Source organism: Neolamprologus brichardi, chromosome 1, assembly GCF_056152115.1.
Source record: "Neolamprologus brichardi isolate AB-2024 chromosome 1, ASM5615211v1, whole genome shotgun sequence".
Classification (NCBI taxonomy): domain Eukaryota; kingdom Metazoa; phylum Chordata; class Actinopteri; order Cichliformes; family Cichlidae; genus Neolamprologus; species Neolamprologus brichardi.
In genome coordinates, this window is record NC_142104.1 from 26521499 (window position 1) to 26540833 (window position 19335).

A 19335-nucleotide genomic window follows, 5' to 3' on the forward strand; every position below is an offset into this window, starting at 1 on the left:
TCAATTGTTAATACTTTCTTTCATCCATTTGGTGATGATGTGCAGTGTTAAAAGAATGATTTATTCAAATAATAAATCAAACAATGATCCACATAAACAGGCTCCTTTGGAAAATTTCAAAATTACTTTAAATAGGAGTTCAGCATTCAATGCTGTAAAGTAAATATCCAGAAACCCTCTCTTCTCTTCTCTAATAAATCATGGTGTCCTCCACTAGGTGGTGCTGGAACACAAAATTGTGAGGACACTGAGCCCGTTCTCACTCCCGAGGCGTAACATCCCGACGTTTTTGTTGCGACACTATATCACGTTTCATGTCATTAAAGTGGGCTAAAACACTGTAATTCAACACAAATCATGATAAGCAATACACTGTGTGGAGGTCAAATTATAAATATGTATATACAATTTAAGCTCAGAGATTTGTGCTGACTTCTTTTTTTATAATAAGATAGTAATTAAATGTGCTTTAAATCCATCTCTCTCAGTTGGGTAGCCATGGCTGCTGGTAGCATGGACGCATCACAAAAATCACCTTCTTAAAATAAACTTAACTCATAATAGGTTGACCTTTTTTGAGCAAGAATATGAAATATGTACTGTACAGCAAGGGGGGCATCCAGAATTTTTTCATAGGGGTGGCCTTATAGGGGCCACTAAAAATATGGGGGGGGGGGGGGGGGGGGGGGGGGGGGCACCAGAAACTGAATTTCCAGTTTTAGTATGCTGTCATCAAATATAGGTTACTTGAAAAACATGCCCTATATGAGACTGAAGAAGTTACTTGGATGAGTGACGTGATGTTTCTCCCACTGAAAAAAGTCCAGATGAACAGAATCCACTTTTTGGGAGTTGTATGCCTGGTTAATTCCCCGCTATTAAAGTTGATGTGACATAAAATAGGTGGAAATTTGGAAATCCATGTTAATCTGTTTTAATTGACTGGAAGTCCCAACCATCACTTTAATGATTGTCAGCAGAAGCAGCTTAAGATTCACTTTCTCAGAGTGGAGTTAACTTTAGGAGCAAACTTGTTCAGGAAAGAAAAATAAGCATTCGATCATGTTGCCTGTCTCTGTGTTGTCCCTGAGATGCACCAGCGATCTGTCCAGGGATTGGCACCAGCTTTTCTGCACCATTTTTACATTATTAGGACAGTTTTGCCAGGGGGTTGGCCAGGGCCCCCCGGCCCCCCGTTGGTAGCGCCTCTGTTTAAAGCAGTGAAATGTACAAATTAAGAAGCGGCATCTTTTTACTTTTTAAGCATTAAATTAATAGTGAACGCTGTACTTATGGTTTTAAATGGAGGAATTTTACTTGCATTTACTTGATGTTCACAATCTGGTACTGTGTTTTTTCTAATGTACAGGCAGACATGGGTAAAAATGAACTGATATTTAGTTACATTATATATTTCCATCATAACTGTCACAGGGAAGAGATTTCTTTTCCAACAGCTTACATGTGATCTGTGATACACTGTAAGTCTGACTGTTGGGATTTATATTTGAAGCTTTTCAGGTTTTCATGCTAATTTTTTAATCCTTATTATTGGTGTTTTTAAGGAAGTTTAAACACAGTGAAAGAAAAAAAGGGATGTTATCTGAGTAATATTATATAGTAATACTATGTGATAATATTTTAGTCTCTATCAGTTTTGAAAAGGGAAGTGTGTGACTTATCAAAGCACTGTATTTGTTGCTATTGAAAAGATATTTTACAGTTAAATCATAACCTTCTTCTTCCACATGCTTCACAAGTTCTGCTTTAAAACAAACCATACACTGTGTCCACTTTTCATCATAAATGTTCTAATCTTCTCTTACTTCCTTTTTTGACAGCAGTTCCCCATCCACGACAGTGTCAGTGTTTTCTCACTCACAGTTCCCTTTTTTGTTCTATAATAAGTTGAAGCACAGACACACTGGAAGACTTAAAAACTGCCACTTTCACCGGAGTCTGTTTCAGTCAGTGGTATTACGCTATCTAGAGCGGACATCGCTGCCACCATGGACATGAAGGTAGGTGACAACGCTTAACGGTCCCCTAACAATAAGCACTACATGTAGTGAGATACACTTAAAAGATAATCCTGACATGATTGTCTTTGTTGAGAAAAGTTAAAGTTTGTGTTCTTTTTGTACATTTTAGGATTCTCTGGTTAAGGGCGGTGTGCTGATTGCACACAAGATCCATGAGGGAAAGCATCAATATGTAGTGGAAAATGTGGTGAAGTACAAAATGAAGAATGAAGGAAAACTTTATGTCAGGTATAATTTGCTCTCTGTTTAGCGGATTCTTTCTCTTCAACTATTTTCCGGGTACTACTATGGAAGAAGTTAATACAGTTTTACTGTAGAGCCTCAAAAGTTGTAGTCATATAACGTTGCACGGACCTCATGTTATGGATTTTTTTTTACCAAGACCATGTTTTTGGTAAAAACATATAACTCTCTTAGTTTTTATTTATATTTACATTGAGGTTTTCTCTCCAGCTTACATGTTGAGACGTCTATTTTTCACCCTCATTAAACATGAAGCAGTGATGAAAGATATGTTTATTTATTCCAATAATTCATTCTTAAGGAATAAACTGAAATAAACTTGGTATAAAATGTTGACCAATTTGACCAGATCCAATAAAATGTAACAAAATTACAAAATTTAAATGTGATAAAATTACTTAAAGTCAGCATTTTGTGCAGAATTTCTTTTTCTCTTCTTTCTTTCTTTGAGCATGAGTTCAGTTTGGAGTATCTTGGTTTGTTGCATACCTAATTATGTAATCCTGTTTTTTCTCTTATTTTCACTGTTTTCAAATTCTACCACTTAATCGTTTCAACATGATGCCAGAAAAGTTTGAAACTGTGAAATATTATAGGTGAATTGAGCAAATGAACTGAGATGTATTATATAATTCTGTCGCCTTATTTTGTAATTTTATTCCAATTTTGGGTTGGATTGTTTTCTTAACTGCTAAGAAATGTCTGAAGATCATTTTTTTGTGTTCATCTCTAGCTCAGTGTACTCACGAGACCTTCTGTAGTGGAAAAAATAACCCCTTTAAAGAGTAAAACTAGTAAATTATTATTTATGAACACACGCTAACTCCTTTTATTACATCTGCCAAACACAAAAGGGCTCAGTAAAGCACATTGTATATTTATTTGATTTATTTACTGTTTATTTTTATCAGAAAAGGAGACAAGCTTCTGCAGATAAATGGCATGGACGCGAATGATCTTACACCTGAGGAGGTGGCAAACATGATAGCTGAGGGGAGTCCAATGCTGGTGAGTTGACGACTTCTAGTTTAGAGATATTATTTCAGATACAGTCTTAGAAGATTAAAAATAAAATAAAATAAACAATTCATTGTGTTTCACTTTATATATGTAAACATTATGAAATTGTGTAATGTGATTCAAATTTCTGTGCTTATGTTCTTCATAATCTTGGTAAATGCTAACTGCGAACATCTTTTTTCTGTGTTTATTTTGGTTTTTGGGGGTATTTTATATTATCCTGTTTCTCTTCGTTCTCTTCAGACAGTGTGCAAACCAGCCAAGGAAGAGGACCACACTGAGCAGACATCCCTGACTGAAGACACTTTACAACCAGTCTCTAAAGAGCCCACACTCCTCAGCTTTAGCTGGGAGATGACAAGGGAGGATGACCCGAAGGGAACTGTAGTGGAGCCGCAGGAAGAAGAAAAGGAGACGGGGAATATTGAAGAGGATCTTTGCCAAGCGAAAACTGAGGAGAATGAGATGTTTGTTGTTGAGATGACAAAAACTAGCATCTCTCTGGTGAGAGGCAGGGGCTGTGATGCGACAGGATGTACCTTTAATGACATCATCATGGTGGCAGAATCCAGCACGGTGACGCTCGGTAAGTAAAAGCAGTTTTACTCTCCTGCCTTTTCTCCCAGCTTTTCTTCTTTTCTCATAATTAACTTTGCTAACAGCAATATTTACAGTATTTAATGAATTAAAGTGTTTGAATGTTGTGAGGCAACTGGGTATTTCTTTTGCTTCTGTATATTTGTGGTTATCTAAAGAGGAAGCTACTGAGAATGGTCGCATGTTTACACCCATGAACCAAAATGTGTCCTGGCAGCTGTTATGACCTTGACTAGGCAGTTTTTCTGCAGGCCCCCATAGATCACTTATGTGTTGTACAACTGCCTTCAACTGGCAACATTAAATCTCATAAAGGAAAAATGAAACCTGTGAAAGTCGAGATCGATGTAAAGAACACAAGACCACTACTGTGAAATCACAGTTTGAAAACGGTCAGTGGAGTCACCTTTGTTTTTAAAAAGGGATATGACTTATAAACAGGGGCCCTTGTTCCCATTCTTACTTTCAGTTCCGAGAGGAGGCGGCAGTTTCCGGCAGGAAAAGTTGTCGAATGTTTTAATTGAAAATCTGGCCACTCGCCAATACCTCCGAGGTATCTGTTCTGAGAGGATCGTCTATGCTTCTCCAAATCCAGGTTTGTCTGTCAGAGTAGGACACATCAACGTGGCACTTGTGGTTTTCAGATGAGTTTTTACTGAAGCTGTCATCATTCACATTTTCTCCAGTGTTAGGCAGAGTAAGAAAATACTCTGTTCTGATATAGAAACTGCTCTCATTGTTTTGGTTTCCTTTTGTGCTCAGAGAAAATTACTATCTACTACTACAAGTCAAGCGGTTTCAGAAGGGGTTCCAGTGGGATGCCAGTGGTGCTAAACCTCACCGATTCCAACTGCTTCCTCATGTGCTGCAAGCAAGCGGACAGAGTGCTCCTAAAAGTGGAGGTAATAAGTGTACGCTCTTGATTTTCAGTGAAAAAAAAGGCTTGATAAACATTTGTTTCTCTGGACTAAGCCATAATTGTTCAGGGGATGAAAGCATTGCATGCCAGTTTCTGTCCTTTGTTCTATGTAGATACACTTCTCACTTTAAAAGATTTGCTTAGACAGAGTTATGTTACAAAAAATGTATAATGGCAGAATAATTAGCATCTCAAATTAGTAGTAATATCAAAATTGTTTAAATATACACAGATTAGGCATAACATTATGACCACCTGCCTAATATTGTGTTGGTCCCAAAATTAGCCTTCCCCCCTGAGGCATGGACTGTGGTATCAGGCACCAAGATGTTAGCAACAGATCCCTTTAGTTATGAGGTGAGACCTTCATGGGTCAGACTTTTTGTCCAGCACATCCTAGAGATGCTCAATTGGATTTAGATCTGGGGCAATTTGGAGACCAAGTCAATACCTCAACCTGAAGATATGCTCCTCAAACCATTGCTGATACATTTTTGCTTTGTGGCAGAGCATTTTATCCTGTTGAAAGAGGCCACAGTCATTTCTATTAAAGGGTGTACATGGTCTGCAACAACACTTAGGAGCTGGAGTCCTCCAATCAACCATTCTGGTCAGCTGTTCTGAGGAGGGCAGGTTTGGCCTGTTTCCACAGATGGCAGGGGCATACATCATGCTGAACAGAAAGAGCTGTGAACAACAAAGGAGGCTGGTAACCAAGAGACACTTCAAAGGGAGACAGGGACAAGAGAAACTGTTCAAATGGAGCAGGAAATTAAGTACATATTCTTTAAAATCTTTGTCAATTTTTGGCCATTAAACAGAGTGTCTGAAGAATGAGACTGTGTAATTAGTGGCAGGAACCGGCCACTTGGTTACTGCTCTAATTTTCTCCATGTTAGCTGCACATTCTCGAGAATATAGTACAGAACGGGCTAAAAGCATACAACCGAAATAATGGCCTAATGAGAATGGCAGAAATAAAGAGAGAGCGGTTACAGAGAGGAGAGAGAAGGAGAAAAAAAATCCACATGCCTGCCAGAACCAAAACAGTACAAAAATTGCTACTTTAGAGGTCACACTAATCTAATACCAGTTAAATATTAGATTCATCTTGTTAATATTATGTTGGAGCCCTTTTATTTTCAAAATTGCCTAAATTTTTGTGGCGCAGATTCAACAGCCCTCTGGAAGCATTCCTCAGAGATTTTACTATCATTGACATGATAGCTTCAGACAGACGCAGCAGATTTGTCAGCTGCTCCATGATGAGACTCTCCTGCTCCACCACATCTCAAAGGTCCTGCAGTGGATTAAGATCTGGTGACTGTGGAGGTCGTTTGAGTCACTGTCGTGTTGAACAAACCAGTTTGAGATGATTTGAGACCTGGCACATAATTCTGTTGGAAGCAGCCATCAGAGTACACTGTATAGTCTTGATGAATTGACAAGGTCAGCAGTAATACTCGAGTAGACCGTGGTGTTTAAATGATGCACAGCTGGTACTCCTAAAGGGTGTTCAAAAAATGTCCATTACACCACCAAGCTGAACTATTGATACAAGGCAGGATGGATGCATCCTTTCATGCTTATGCCAAAGTCTGATCCTACCTTCCAAATGTAGCAGCAGAAATCAAGCCTTATCGGACCAAACAATGGCTTTCCAATCTTCTGTTGTACTGTGTGAACTGTAGCCTCACTGCTTGTTCTTAGCTGACAGTAGTGGAACCTGGTGTAGTCTTCTGCCAAATTGCCATTTTCAAGCAAACTAATCCACGCTTTCATCCCTTTAGACATGTGAGAAGCAGAGGCTGAAGCAGATCTCCAAGAGCGATGAGAGTACCCTCTCCTTTGTGTTTTACATGAAGGGTGACTCAGCGAGACGACGGAGATTTGAGTCAGCATTGTATAGCGGTTGGTTCATCAACGTTTGCAACACAGACACAGTGGGCGTGGCAACCCTGGATGGACATACAGTGGATCAGTCCTTCCTCTTCATCATTCAAAAGTGATGGAGAGTCATTTTCTTCTGCATTTTCAGGACTCAGAAAAGTCAGTTACATTTTTAAAAAAATTCTTGTAAATATTTCATGTGACCTGGTTTAACAACACAAACCAACATCCATGTTTCAAATTCTGCTGCTGCAGAAATCCATAGTTCTCCATCTCAATAAGGCTATGCCTTTACACAGCTGTCATTCCACATGTCCCTACCTGAGAGATGACGTGGAAAATGATCTCAGACACCAACTGTAGTGTTACACTTTCGTTTTTTACTTGCCTCAGTGACCTTACCCCAAGTGATGGATGGGTCATCCTTCTTGTACCCAGGCTCTGCTTCCTCTACAGAAGGTAAGTCTGTGGGATTGAGGAGATCCTCAAAGTATTCCTTCCGCCATCCGACTTACATCCTCAGTTGAAACTGGCAGCACCCGTACCACACACCGCAAGTTTCTGAGTTGCCTGAAGATTTGCTAGAATCACTTTGAGGCTGACTGAAAGTCTTAATGCTCTCACCAAACACATTCAAGTTTTTGCTTCAGAGCCACACTTCACCTGGCCCTACCAAGAAAGGCACCACCCACCTTGTAGCCCATTGCAGCTACCTCAGCAATGGAGGTTGGGAACATGGTCAAGGGGCCTCACTGTTCCCTATTTCCCTCACAATGTTGTCAAATTTCTGCTGGAAGTGTGAATTTGACATTTCACAGACCAGAGCTTCTACCCAACACTCCCAGCACACCTTCACTCTGTGTTTAGATATGCCACGCCCATCCAGCATCCTCTCCCACCACCTGATCCAGCTCACCACCAGGCGAAGGTGGCGATCAGGTGTTCCTTGGTGTCGGGAATATATGGCAGCAGTTCCAATGATACGATTACAAAATCAATCATTGGCCTGCGATCTAGGATGTCTGATGTGTACCGTGTACTGATATGTAAACAGAGCTGGGGTCCGTTGTCGTTTAAAGTCTTTCAAGCTGAATTTTTTTGTTTGTTTGTTTTCTTTTTTGAACTCATATTGTATAATCTATATGTTTGATACAGCAATACGGTTTCCAATATATTATAAGACATTGTAAGGAAAAATGACACATTACATGAATGATAAATAATGGCCCAATGCATTAACACAACCAAACATATTTAGAATTCTTTTTTTAATAACACATCTCAGACGTCCTGGAAATCACACCTTTAGGCTTTGATTGTATAATATCAACTCATACAAATGTACCATTCTCCTTTTCGCTTAATGGTCACTCACTGCTTGCGAAAGAAATGTCTTTTTTTGTACACATGCGCAGCTGACAAGTAAAAAAAAGTTCCATTGGTAAACTGTGTAGCAGAATTTTTTAATGCAACATTCATGTTTTTATTTTATCATTTTTCTTTAGCATCTAGGTGTATAATGACAAGATTTGATACTTTAGGAAATCTCTCAGTTTTGATATGAAAACACAGTAAACTAGACTAAAACTAAATGTGTGCTGTGATCATAAATGTGACTTGAATTTGCCTAACTTTTTCAATTATGAACTTTGTTTTTAAAATTATACTTTAAACCGATTATTATTATTATTATTATTATTATTATTATTATTACCAAAACAGTTAAATATACATAATTGCACAGGTAAGTAAAAAGGGTTTCAAAAAGGGAGGTAAGGCAGTGTGTTAAACTTGTTACTTATTATATCACAAAATACTGTATAATAACACTTTAATGACATTCACATGGAAGTATATTATGTAAATGGCAATTAAGGATACTGTTCATTAACAGGGTTATTCACTGTTGCCAATTAACAACCCTCTGATCTACTACGACAGTGGTAGACTCAGAATCCAGTTTGCTCATTGTCACTGTCATCATAGGCTTTGTTGCTTTGTCCATCAGTGGATGACTCATAGGGGTTCTCCACACCAGGCTTTTTCCTATAAACACAGAAAACAACATTCCTTAACATTATGCACATAATTAATTTAATTGGAATATTTTTTACTCATTTAGTCACCGAGTCTATGTGAAGTCAAGATATCATTTGTGAAAAGGGGCAGACTAAAGCTCTGATGGTAAAAACATACAGCTGCATAGACAGACTTGTAATATCTACATATAATTAAAACACACATACACAACCCGTCCTGTTAAACCTGCAGCTCGAAGTCTTCTCTTCACAGTTGAAACTGAGACTTGCAGAACAGCTTTAAATTTTAACCCATTTTATGTTCCCTGAAAAAGGCTTTTTTGTATAATTCTGAAATGTACATTATTTTTCAGTTATCAAGCTATTCATTGGACTTGAATGACTTGAATTGCAGTAAATAACTGGAAAAATTGAGCAGTATATTACTAGTAGTGTATATTTTGGTCTACTCACTTCCTGCGCTCCTTGACACCAGAGACGACAAGGTAGACGCCGGCTACCACCACAATGCTCATAAGCACACCAAATACCACCAGCCACACCTGCACAGGTTGCTCAGTGGGTGAGGCCAGTGTTGGTAGGATACCGGCAAACTCCAGAGTATTATCACCTAACTTGAAGGCGTCGTTGATCCGGCCTCGAGCTAACCTGGAATAGATTTTAAATGACTTTACTATTGCTTTACAACTCATAAACAGGCACAGGTGACATTACTACCAGGTTGGTTATTTCAGGTGTAGCAGGAGGCAGTTAAATTACAACTCTTATAATAAAAAAAATAAAAAGAATATGTTATAAATGCATGCTGTTGTTATAGCTGTACCAAGACATTTTAAAAAATATTTTAAAGAGTTTACAATTCATTTCATAAGAAAAAGGTTTGAGCCATAGATCACCAAAGACACCTGCGACTAATCCTGTAAAGACCATGGATGCGTGAATAAAACAGCAATTTGATGGCAATTTGTGCCATGTTACTGAAGTTCAACATTTCCATCCAGCTAAAAACTGCAACTAAAAAGATTTTAAATAAATGAAATAGCTTGGCTACTGCAGCTACCTTAGGATGCTGAGCTCAGTGCTTTGGGATATTCTGTATTTAGCCACTCACGCACTTGATCCTCACCTGATGGCTTCCTTCAGCTCATTCTTTGGGATGAATTCAGTGGGTGTATTTGGGTTTTTGGCGACAACGTAGAAAGAGATTCTGGGAGTCTCCTTATAGGTGATGACATTAGTTATTCTGCATGTGCAAACAGAGAAAACTCAAACCAAACAATTTTTTTGTTTTGCTTAAAGCACAAAATATCGACCGCATACTGACGTGAAAGGAAGAGTCTTGTTCTTCTGGCTGTAGTACTGCCTCAAGGCATAAGCAATGTTGGCCCGGAACAGGTAAAGCTCATTGTCATTCCAGGGGTACTGAAACACATAGTAGATTAAAAAACAACAACAATGGGCATGACGTTAAACAGACAGTATTTCACTTCACAAGTGCAGAATTCCTGCAAAATTTCTGTCTCAATGACAATTTTTAGTACTCACAGCATCATCGCCCATTGCAGAATTTAAACTTAGTCTCACTTTAATTGAATATTCTGGATCTGTAATGGGAACAACAATCAGTTAAAGACATTTTAAAGATGTATACCTGTATGATAAATGTGCTCCAGCATATTACGTTAACTAGCATAAAGTCTAGAAATAAGGAAGAACAGATAGCTGTAGGGGTGAGGACCCAAAAGCAGACTTTTGATTTTAAGATTTTAAGAATCGATGAAAGCTTAAAGGCTAACAGGACCAGAAAATGTGTGAGAAGAGTGGTGATAAATTAAGGACATATGGTTGGGAACAGAAGACTGTGACACTAATTAAAATGTTGTCTTCTTTGAGTATAAAAAGCAAATTGTAAAAAAAAAACAACGGCATTTTGAAAGCTGTATTATGCTGGACGATGACAACTAGATTCAAGTAAATTAGTCAGTTCTAAAGTTTGTGTACAAATCATTCAATGCACTTTACACGTGCAAGTACAGACTACAGAGAGTTTCCTTCCCACGTTCAGTCTTTTGTCAAGTAGTGGCATCAGGAAGAGCGGTATCAATAATATAATAGTATAATTTTCATTTTGGGTATCTTTTGTACTTACATGGATCTTCACTCCAGCCTACAACCAGGTTGTGTTTCTTGTTATGTGCCTGCAACCACTCATAAAGTTTATGGAAATAGTCCAGCAGAGGTTGGGCATCCATCTTTGTGTCACCAGATATTGCTTGCAAAGCCCTGGTCCAAGACTTAGACCTTCCAAGTTCTAACATATTCCTAGAAGAAAACAATGAGGATGATGATGATGATAAATTATTCCAGCACTTTTAGACGTGAAGAACAAAAAAGTAATACAATGTGCTAGAGCAAAATTGAAATCCTGCACCATTTATGCTGTAATTTCAAATAGCTAGATGGACTTCCTAGAAAACATAAACACACTGCTGTGATAAGAAAATCAAGCGAGCGAGGTTAAAAATGAAGAAAGGGAAGTTGTATGCACCTTAGCTTGGTTCCTGCTTCGATAGAATTAGTGATGTCACATGCAGACAGGTCGCCTGTGTGACCGGCCGCATCGCAGAGCGCTTTTTGGAACTGAAACTGGTAGATGGTTCGTGTGAAGTACCTGGATCGAAAGCAGTAACAAATGGACACACACACAGGTTCAGTTTAAAGTGAACTGAGAACTGCACCAAATGGTCATAACTGCTATGATTTAAGAATTAAGTCAATCCACAATCTGTAGTGTTATTTACACAAAATGCAGCTTTAGATTGGGATTGTTACCTGATGAATGAATAGTCTCCAGACACATGGAACAGAGCGGGTGGGTCACAGTAAGTCTCATCTCTTGGCACTGGCTCCATCACCCCAACCATCTCTCTCCTATTAAAACAACACAGAATCAATAATACAAGCTGTCAGGCCTGCAGTGAAGCAGCTGCTAAACTGCACAAAATGAAGACCTTTTTTTATTTCTCCAGTTTTTAAGTCACTTCCCTACAGTTATGCCCGCTTTGTAACATTTCTGTTGTGTTTTTGTTGTAATTTCGCATGGCTGCCAGCAGAACCAATCCACAATGGATTTTAACTTGAACAATTAAGATGTGGTTGAAGTGCTGACTTTAATTCAAAGGATTAACTACGGTTTTGCATTTACAGTTTAAGAGTTAGAGACAAAGACAGAGACAAACTTTTAAATTTAAGGACTGTTATTAAAACTTGGATTAAAAACTCCATTGTTCTTGGTGGCTGCTTGAAGTCTAAAACCCATGGATATCAAAAACCGTGTCTTCACTTAAAATGTTCTCACAGGCCTTTATTGCATCAATATTCAGTTGCTGCATTGCATTTAATAACTACAAAGAAGGCTCTGTTGTGTTGAGATTAGGTGACTTGTTTGCACCTTGTTGTAAACTTTTTGCATTTCCAGTCAAGAAGGCACATCTACGTTATAGACTTCCATAATGGTACAATGACCTTCTTGAGAGTGTTGTGATGTTGTGGAGGAAACATTTTTGCCATGATCTCCTTTAGTTGTCTTCTGTGCTCTTTTAAGCCTTTTGGTGTTATCGAGCTGGCCTGTGCATTAATTCTTTTTAATAACTTTGATTTGGTCACTCCTATTTTTTTAACAGGTTTATGTTGGTTTATTCAGCATAATTTGGCCTACTTTACTTTAAGTCTTGGAACATCAAATTGAGATTCTAGTGAAAAGCAGACAAATTTAAATTCAACACTTCAAATGAACTCTAAATCTTTGGATTCATTTTTCATGGAATTGAATTCATCTTTTAAAAATGGCTGTAATCCCTAAGTTTGCATGCAGTTTGCATGAACAGTTTGCATTAAGTACAAGAAATTCTGCACCTCATTTGCATCTTGTTTGATTTTAAAATCTCTATAGGGGTGCACAGATGCAAAAAAAATAGTTAAAAAAAGTATGAACCTAACTGTAATCTGATGACATTGAAGTAAACTTTATACTAAATATTGCATAACTCTGCTCACTTCATCTGCCACCAGCGTTGCATCCATTCATCCTTGGTGATGTTCCCTGCAAACACCTGCCACCTCCATTCCTCCAGCATGTAGGTGAAAGGCAGGGTGGCCACAATAGTGAGTGCCTGTTTCAGCAGAAAGTTGATCTCTGTGTCTGTAAGGCATTAAACACAAAGACAGTTTATGATTCAGAGTGAGAACGTAATTAAATTTTACAAATGCTTTGTTTTTATGTTTATGGCCTCTTTATCAGAGACTGTAAATCGATGACAGTTTGAATACCAGTTAGCATAAGGCTGCAGGTCATCTTATCCTGATATCGCATGTAGTGCTTAAGTTATCTTAACCCTACATTTAATAATCCAGACACATTGCAAAATTAAATCTGCAATAAATACATATTTGTTTTGCTACGCAGAGGCAATAAAAACAAGGTCAACGTGTTCATAATATCTAGGTTCATGTTGAGGGGGCAAGCATCAGGACAGAAAAATCAAGCCAGAAACAGCACTTCCTCAGGTTGTCATTTGAGGTTGTCTGTAGAAGTGAGACACCAGCAATTGCGACTACCTGAGTTCTAATGTTGGGTATATATTGAATGCTCCTGTAAAATTGAGGGGACAGAAAACTAAAACAATTGGCTGAAAGAAGTTAAAATTCTGCATACAAAAACTGCAGAGTTAGGTGATTGCTCTCTGTAGCTTACTCATTCACCTGTTTCTTGTTATTATAAATCTATTGATTAAAGCAGCTTTAATGTTTTTAAGCACCAGTGCTGCCCGCAACGGCTGTACCTTGATCATAAACAAAGTCAGCAGGCAGGAGATTCAGGCTCTGTAGGTGTTTGGGTGTTGCAGCAGAGAGGGACATGATTTCTCCAACAGCCTCGTGGAAACCCTCATTGGCTCCGTCCCTCAGAAGGTAGGACAGATTGCGGTAAGCCATCTGGTACTCGTTGTGTCCCATTTCATGGTGTGCTGTGAGGTAGTTGTCCATGTTAACCTGGGTGCACATCTTGATCCTGAAGATATCACAGGAGAAATGGTGATATCAGCAATTATATTGTGTGACAGAGAGACTTCATACTAATGTGACCAGTGACCAGTAAAAGAGCAATAGTGAACTCAGTGAACTCCAAGCACTAAAAGCAGAATAACTAATTAAAAAGACAGGTAGAGGACTTCAGTTTTACACGCAAAATCTTTTCCTGTAATTTTAAACCAAACTGACACATGAGTAACTATAAAATTATTTTGCTTATTTTGCATTTTGAGAAACTTTGTTATTCTAGGCAGTGTTGGGGAAATTATATTAATATTTTACAACCTAGACTTTGGTTATCTTTATCAGCAGAAAAGGATGATTCAGCGATTAAATAGCATCACAACATCAGTGTTCCAATAGGTTTATTTTTATGGCTATCATAATTCCCAGCTGCCAACTTGCTTTAACAAAAGTCGAACCTAGATAGACAGATGGACAGATGGATAGATAAATCAAAAGTTATGAGCCACCTCTTGTTCTTCATGTCTTGCTAAGTTTTGCTAAGACAATGGGAAATAAGAGCATTAAATTACTGAAGTATGCAGGCTTGGAAATACAGTATAAAAGGCAAACACAGAGTTTGTACAATTCGAAGGAGCTTGAAAGTCGACATCTTGTATATACACCTTTTTTCCTCTTGCCTAGAAGAGCTTGAACTCTCTTAACAAGCTTTCTGTTATTTCTGTCAAGGACCCCTTGCCGCCTTTCTTCCTGGCACTGTTAGCAACTTAGGTGTTCTCTTTGCCAGCTCCTTTAAGTTTGACAAGCAAGTATCCACTATAGTTAAATCTAGTTTCTACCAATTGCGTCAAATCTCCAAGGCCAAGCACTACATACCGCACAAGGACATTGAGAAACTAATCCATGCTTTTGTGACCTCTAGATTAGACTACTGTAATTCCCTTTACTTTGGTCTCCACTCCACCCTTCTTCATAGATTGCAGGTTGTCCAGCCTTCTGACTGGAACCGCAAGGTTAGCCTCTATCACTCCAGTCCTTGCTGACCTGCATTGGCGCCCTGTCAAATACCGAATTGAGTTTAAAATTCTGTTGCTTACCGTTAAAATCATAAACAATACTGCACCGTGCTACCTCACTGAACTCCTTAGTCCATATACCCATAGGAGAGCCCTAAGATCATCAGGACAATTACTCTTAGTGCAGCCTAGATCCCAGCTACAGACCAGAGGTGACCGTGCTTCTGCCCTGGCAGCCCCGAGCCTCTGGAACAATCTTCCTGCTGCTATTTGTGCTTCTAAAATCTCAGATTTAAATCTCTGCATTTAAATCTCAGTTAAAAACATACTTGTTTGACCGAGCATTTTCAGTTAGTTAGTGCACTTCCCCTATATTTTACCCTTATGTTACTTATCTTCCTACTAATGTTCCACTGCATAAATACCCCCACCTTATATTTATGAATACCCTGTAATTTTATCTTCTAAACCATGCTCTAATGTTTTACTTCTTATTCTGTCTGTACCTTTGGGGGGTTTTGTACTCTGTTATAGCCTTTTATCTTTTATCTTATGTTTTAACCTTGTTGTGAAGCACTTTGGTGTACCTTTGGTTTTAAATGTGCTATATAAATAAAGTTGTATTGTATTGTATTTCTTTGTGAAGTCTTCAGGAATAGTTCTCCAGGCATCTTGGAGGACATTCAAAGCTCTTCTTTGGATGTTGGCTGCTTTTTGTTCTGTTCTCTAAGGTGATCTCACACTGCTTCAATAATGTTAAGGTCCGGGCTCAGGGGGGACCAAACCATCACTGATAGTGTTCCATTGTGTGCTTTTCCATCCGGTACGCTTTTACTTTATCCGAAGTGTGTTTGGGATCATTGTTGTTGCCAACCAGACAATTACCACATCCCACCGTGGATCAAAATCAGAGTCTCACTGTACCTCTCTCCCGACCTCCTCTTTATATTTTGACACTGATTTGAACCAGAAAATTCACATATGGATTCATCGCTGCGTGAGATCTGCTAAGTGAGTTTCAATTTTACAAGGTGCCTTAAGAAATTTAAGTTTTGTTCTTTGCTAAGTTGTTAGTTGTTTGTAGATACAAAACTGGTTAACTCATAAAGAAATGACAGGTGTCTTAAGACTGTTGCACAGTAGTGTAGCTGTGTATACTCTACCTAAAGTCCTTTCTGTTTCCCATGTCCCAGGCTGTGGGGTGACAGACCACATTGCGTCCATCATCGGGATGTACAAACATAGAGTGAGTCCAGAAGTTGTCAAACATCTTGTAGAGGCCCACAGACATGAAGAACTTCTCAGCTTCTTGGAAAAGCTGAAGCTTGGTCCAACCCTGAAATTTAAGATGACAGGTAGGGAATTTCTAAGTATACATATTTATTTTCCATCCATCCACTCTATCTACCATAGGACAAGACACAGGGTACACCCTGGACAGATAACCCCATGTCACAGGGCTGTCTGTTTTTTTAATATAAATAAAAAGTTCTGCAATACCTTGTCCACCATAGACTGACTGACATCGATATCCGGTTTGTCAGGATATGGCACTGTTAGAGAATAAAGGTTGGTCCAGAATCTTCCCCACATGTCACCTGAACAACCAACAAATAAGAAAATTATTTTTTCATACATTTTCTCCGTCTACAGCAGACTGTAGCTTTTTATACGTGCACAATGCATGTGGGTGGATCAGTTATTTCCAGCTAAAAGCCACATATACAATATAATAAGTCTGTTGGCATTATTTTTCTGTAGCACAGAGAGGTAGTGATAATACATGAACAGCAGAGGGAGACACACTTTCAGTTCTGAACTTATGAGACCTTGCATGAACTATCTGCTCTGTCAACAACATTTTTGTTGTCACGGTTTACAGATTACAGTTATATGTTGTCAATTACTCTTTTTTTGTCGTCAGGTATCCCACAAGCCCCATGAACAAAGACTCTACACTTAAACCAAGGATCAAATAAGAAAATATTACAGAAAGTGCAGACATGAGGGAGCGATGATGGGGGAATCAAATGTAATACCCCCCCCAACACACTTTTAGATGTTTTCTTTAAAAGTTATTTGTAGCCTGATAATCATAGAGGACAGGAAGTGAAGATCTTAATTTTCTGTATATGATGAAACAGATTTGAATCTTGACTCTTTCATGATAATAAAGCTCCTGATGCCGCTCTCAAATTTGTTTCGCAACTGTGCTGAATTTATGCCAAAAACACTAACTCTGTAAAATTAAAGCATATAAAAATGTAATTATGAGAGTAGTAGGTGAATATTTCGCATTCAGTGTCTTTGGTTTCATTATTAGCTTTGAAACCAGAAACATACCCAGCAAGTGGGCTGGGAGAAATCCATCTGAATCAATATGCCCTGGATAGACCTCCATAAGCTTGGCTCTCACATAGGCATGCAGCTCCTTGTATAAAGGCAGGATCTGTGGAAAAAAAAACAATTATTATAAATAATTTATGTTAATTACGTCACAGTCAATAACCAACTGCACATTCTAACTGTCTTTAACACAGAGGCACTGAAGCGTGAAGCATGCGTCACACAGACATGGACGTACCTGTTTGTATATTACACGGACATCTTCCATTAACTCATCGCCTGTGTAATGGTACATGATGTCGTCCTCAAGAGTCTCATAGTTGTATCTCCAGTAAGCGCCATAGTCTTCAAAACCTGCACGCAGTAAGCGTTTGTGTCAGAGATCAAGAAAAAACACCAAATCAAATGCTTTTTTACATTTTTTGGTGTGTTTAGCATTGGTGGTAATCACACTTAATAAGCATAATGTAAGATATGACACTACTAGTGTTACATGAGCGAGATGCTGCCAAAGCAAAATTAGACCTCAGTGGTGGAGGAGTGGTCATGATCACTGAACACTATCAGCTCTTGTCTCACTATCTTCACTGAGAATCAGTTTATATCTCTACAGGTCCCTGATAAAGTTAGAGTCTGCATCAGGACACACCGCAATGAAACTTGTCTGTTATTCATTATTTTTTCATCAGTTCCTCACCATTTAGCTTGGCAGCTTCATTCTTCAGATCCACGTAGTCTTCGTAGAGAGGTCTCATCCTCTTTCCTGCTTCTTTCCTCCAGCCCTCCCACACATGGAGACGTTCGTCATAGTTTTGACTAGTGGCCATTATTTTGTCCAGTCCTGTAAACAAGTAAAGACACAGAGCGGTGTCAGGGCAGACTCACACTGAAGTGAGAAAACAGAAAAATGCCTATATTCTCCCCCCAAAAAACTAAACTAAACAAAAACAAAAAAAAGTAAAGTTGGGTTTGTTCCTGTATCCATTCTGACACTGATCAAGAACAGGTGTGCGCCTTGGGCAAGTAGGCAGTCCATTATAGGCTTTAAAAAAACAGACAACCATCCACACTCACATTTACACCTACGTCAAATTTAAAATCGCAAATGCATCTAACAGGGAATTCTATTGGATCACGGGAAGAAAGTCAAGAACCCGGATAAAAGCTGTGCAGGGCAAACAGAAAGGCCCTCACCAGGACAAAACATTCAAACCCAGAGCCTTCTGACTGTGAGGAGATAGCGATGAATTAGTGCTATTTTATTATTTTATGATGATTTCATTTACTAATCACACGTGGAGCTGCCCGCTGCTGCGATCCCTTGTGACGAAAGTGGCTTTACTGCAACAAATACAAACTTTTGTCCCAAACAGACATATTTTCATCTTCTTAGCGAGCATGATAATAATAAACTGCTCTGCCTGTCTTTGACAGCAGCAGGCAGCCACTTCACTACAACAGGTCCTAATAAGGAGAGCTTACCTGGCTCCAATGTCAGACAGTTAAGCGGGTTGTCAAGCATACACACTGTGGCTGTGCTGTAGATTGTACTCATCTCACTCATGACTTTATTCAGCTACAGGAAGATATGAAAGAATACACAGGGATAAAATGTTTAATTTGATGTGGAAGACTACTATATCTGTGCAGTTTGTCCAAATGAAAATTTGCCAAAGTTGAATTTAATATTTAAATAGTCTTACATGTGCAGCTTTATCTGCGGACAAAGCACCAGAGCCTTTGTCTTGTAGGGAAATGAGCTGTAATTTGATTTCCAGGTCGTTGACCTGGTCGATGGGGTATTTCTGGGACTCTTCAGACATTCTGTTGTAAAACGTGCCCCAGATCGCTCCCTGTTCTGCCTGTGGAGAATGACTTCAGGTTTTATAACTCAGTAACAAAATAACCACATTTTAAAGTAAGTGTTTTTACAAGTGCTGACCTCTTTGTCTGCGTTCTCCTGTGTGATGTTGGTGTTGTAGGCCCATGATGCCAGCGAGTACTGGTACATAAGGTCACTCGCCTCCTTGTCAAACCTGTCCAGGAACTCCCTCGCCTGGCTCTCCACGTCTGACTGAGCAGAAACAGCACAGGACACGGCCAGGAGCGTTACAAGAATCCTCGGAGACATGCTGGCTGCTTCAGCTCCACGCAGACAAACTCTCACTGAG

General features: G+C 38.9%; 2 protein-coding genes across 2 annotated transcripts; one reads left to right on the plus strand and one right to left on the minus strand.

Moving 5' to 3' along the window:
- The first annotated feature begins 1987 nt into the window (after positions 1–1987).
- On the plus strand, positions 1988–8176 carry il1fma (interleukin-1 family member A). The gene is made up of 7 exons (XM_006780529.3): positions 1988–2021; positions 2152–2270; positions 3197–3293; positions 3549–3891; positions 4372–4497; positions 4665–4804; positions 6612–8176. The coding sequence occupies exons 1-7, from the start codon at positions 2010–2012 to the stop codon at positions 6828–6830; spliced, it is 1056 nt and encodes a 351-aa protein (XP_006780592.3). The 5' UTR covers positions 1988–2009; the 3' UTR covers positions 6831–8176.
- On the minus strand, positions 8166–19335 carry ace2 (angiotensin converting enzyme 2). The gene is made up of 18 exons (XM_006780411.2): positions 19107–19335; positions 18868–19026; positions 18647–18740; positions 17862–18005; positions 17403–17518; positions 17162–17267; positions 16319–16416; positions 15982–16154; positions 13592–13818; positions 12807–12951; positions 11583–11681; positions 11299–11421; positions 10900–11072; positions 10296–10354; positions 10075–10172; positions 9877–9993; positions 9204–9398; positions 8166–8757 (listed from the first exon to the last, which is right to left on the minus strand). Exons 1-18 carry the CDS (start codon positions 19293–19295, stop codon positions 8661–8663), a joined length of 2412 nt encoding a protein of 803 aa, XP_006780474.2. The 5' UTR covers positions 19296–19335; the 3' UTR covers positions 8166–8660.

Excerpts from the sequence above, each read along its gene's own strand:
- il1fma (XM_006780529.3), top strand. Across the intron at positions 2,271-3,196 it reads GAAGGAAAACTTTATGTCAG|AAAAGGAGACAAGCTTCTGC; the intron begins GTATAATTTGCT and ends TATTTTTATCAG. Across the intron at positions 3,892-4,371 it reads ATCCAGCACGGTGACGCTCG|TTCCGAGAGGAGGCGGCAGT; the intron begins GTAAGTAAAAGC and ends TCTTACTTTCAG.
- ace2 (XM_006780411.2), bottom strand. The coding sequence starts at position 19,295 with ATGTCTCCGAGGATTCTTGTAACGCTCCTGGCCGTGTCCTGTGCTGTT. Across the intron at positions 10,173-10,295 it reads CTGCAATGGGCGATGATGCT|TACCCCTGGAATGACAATGA; the intron begins GTGAGTACTAAA and ends TATGTGTTTCAG. Across the intron at positions 9,994-10,074 it reads AACAAGACTCTTCCTTTCAC|AATAACTAATGTCATCACCT; the intron begins GTCAGTATGCGG and ends TTGCACATGCAG.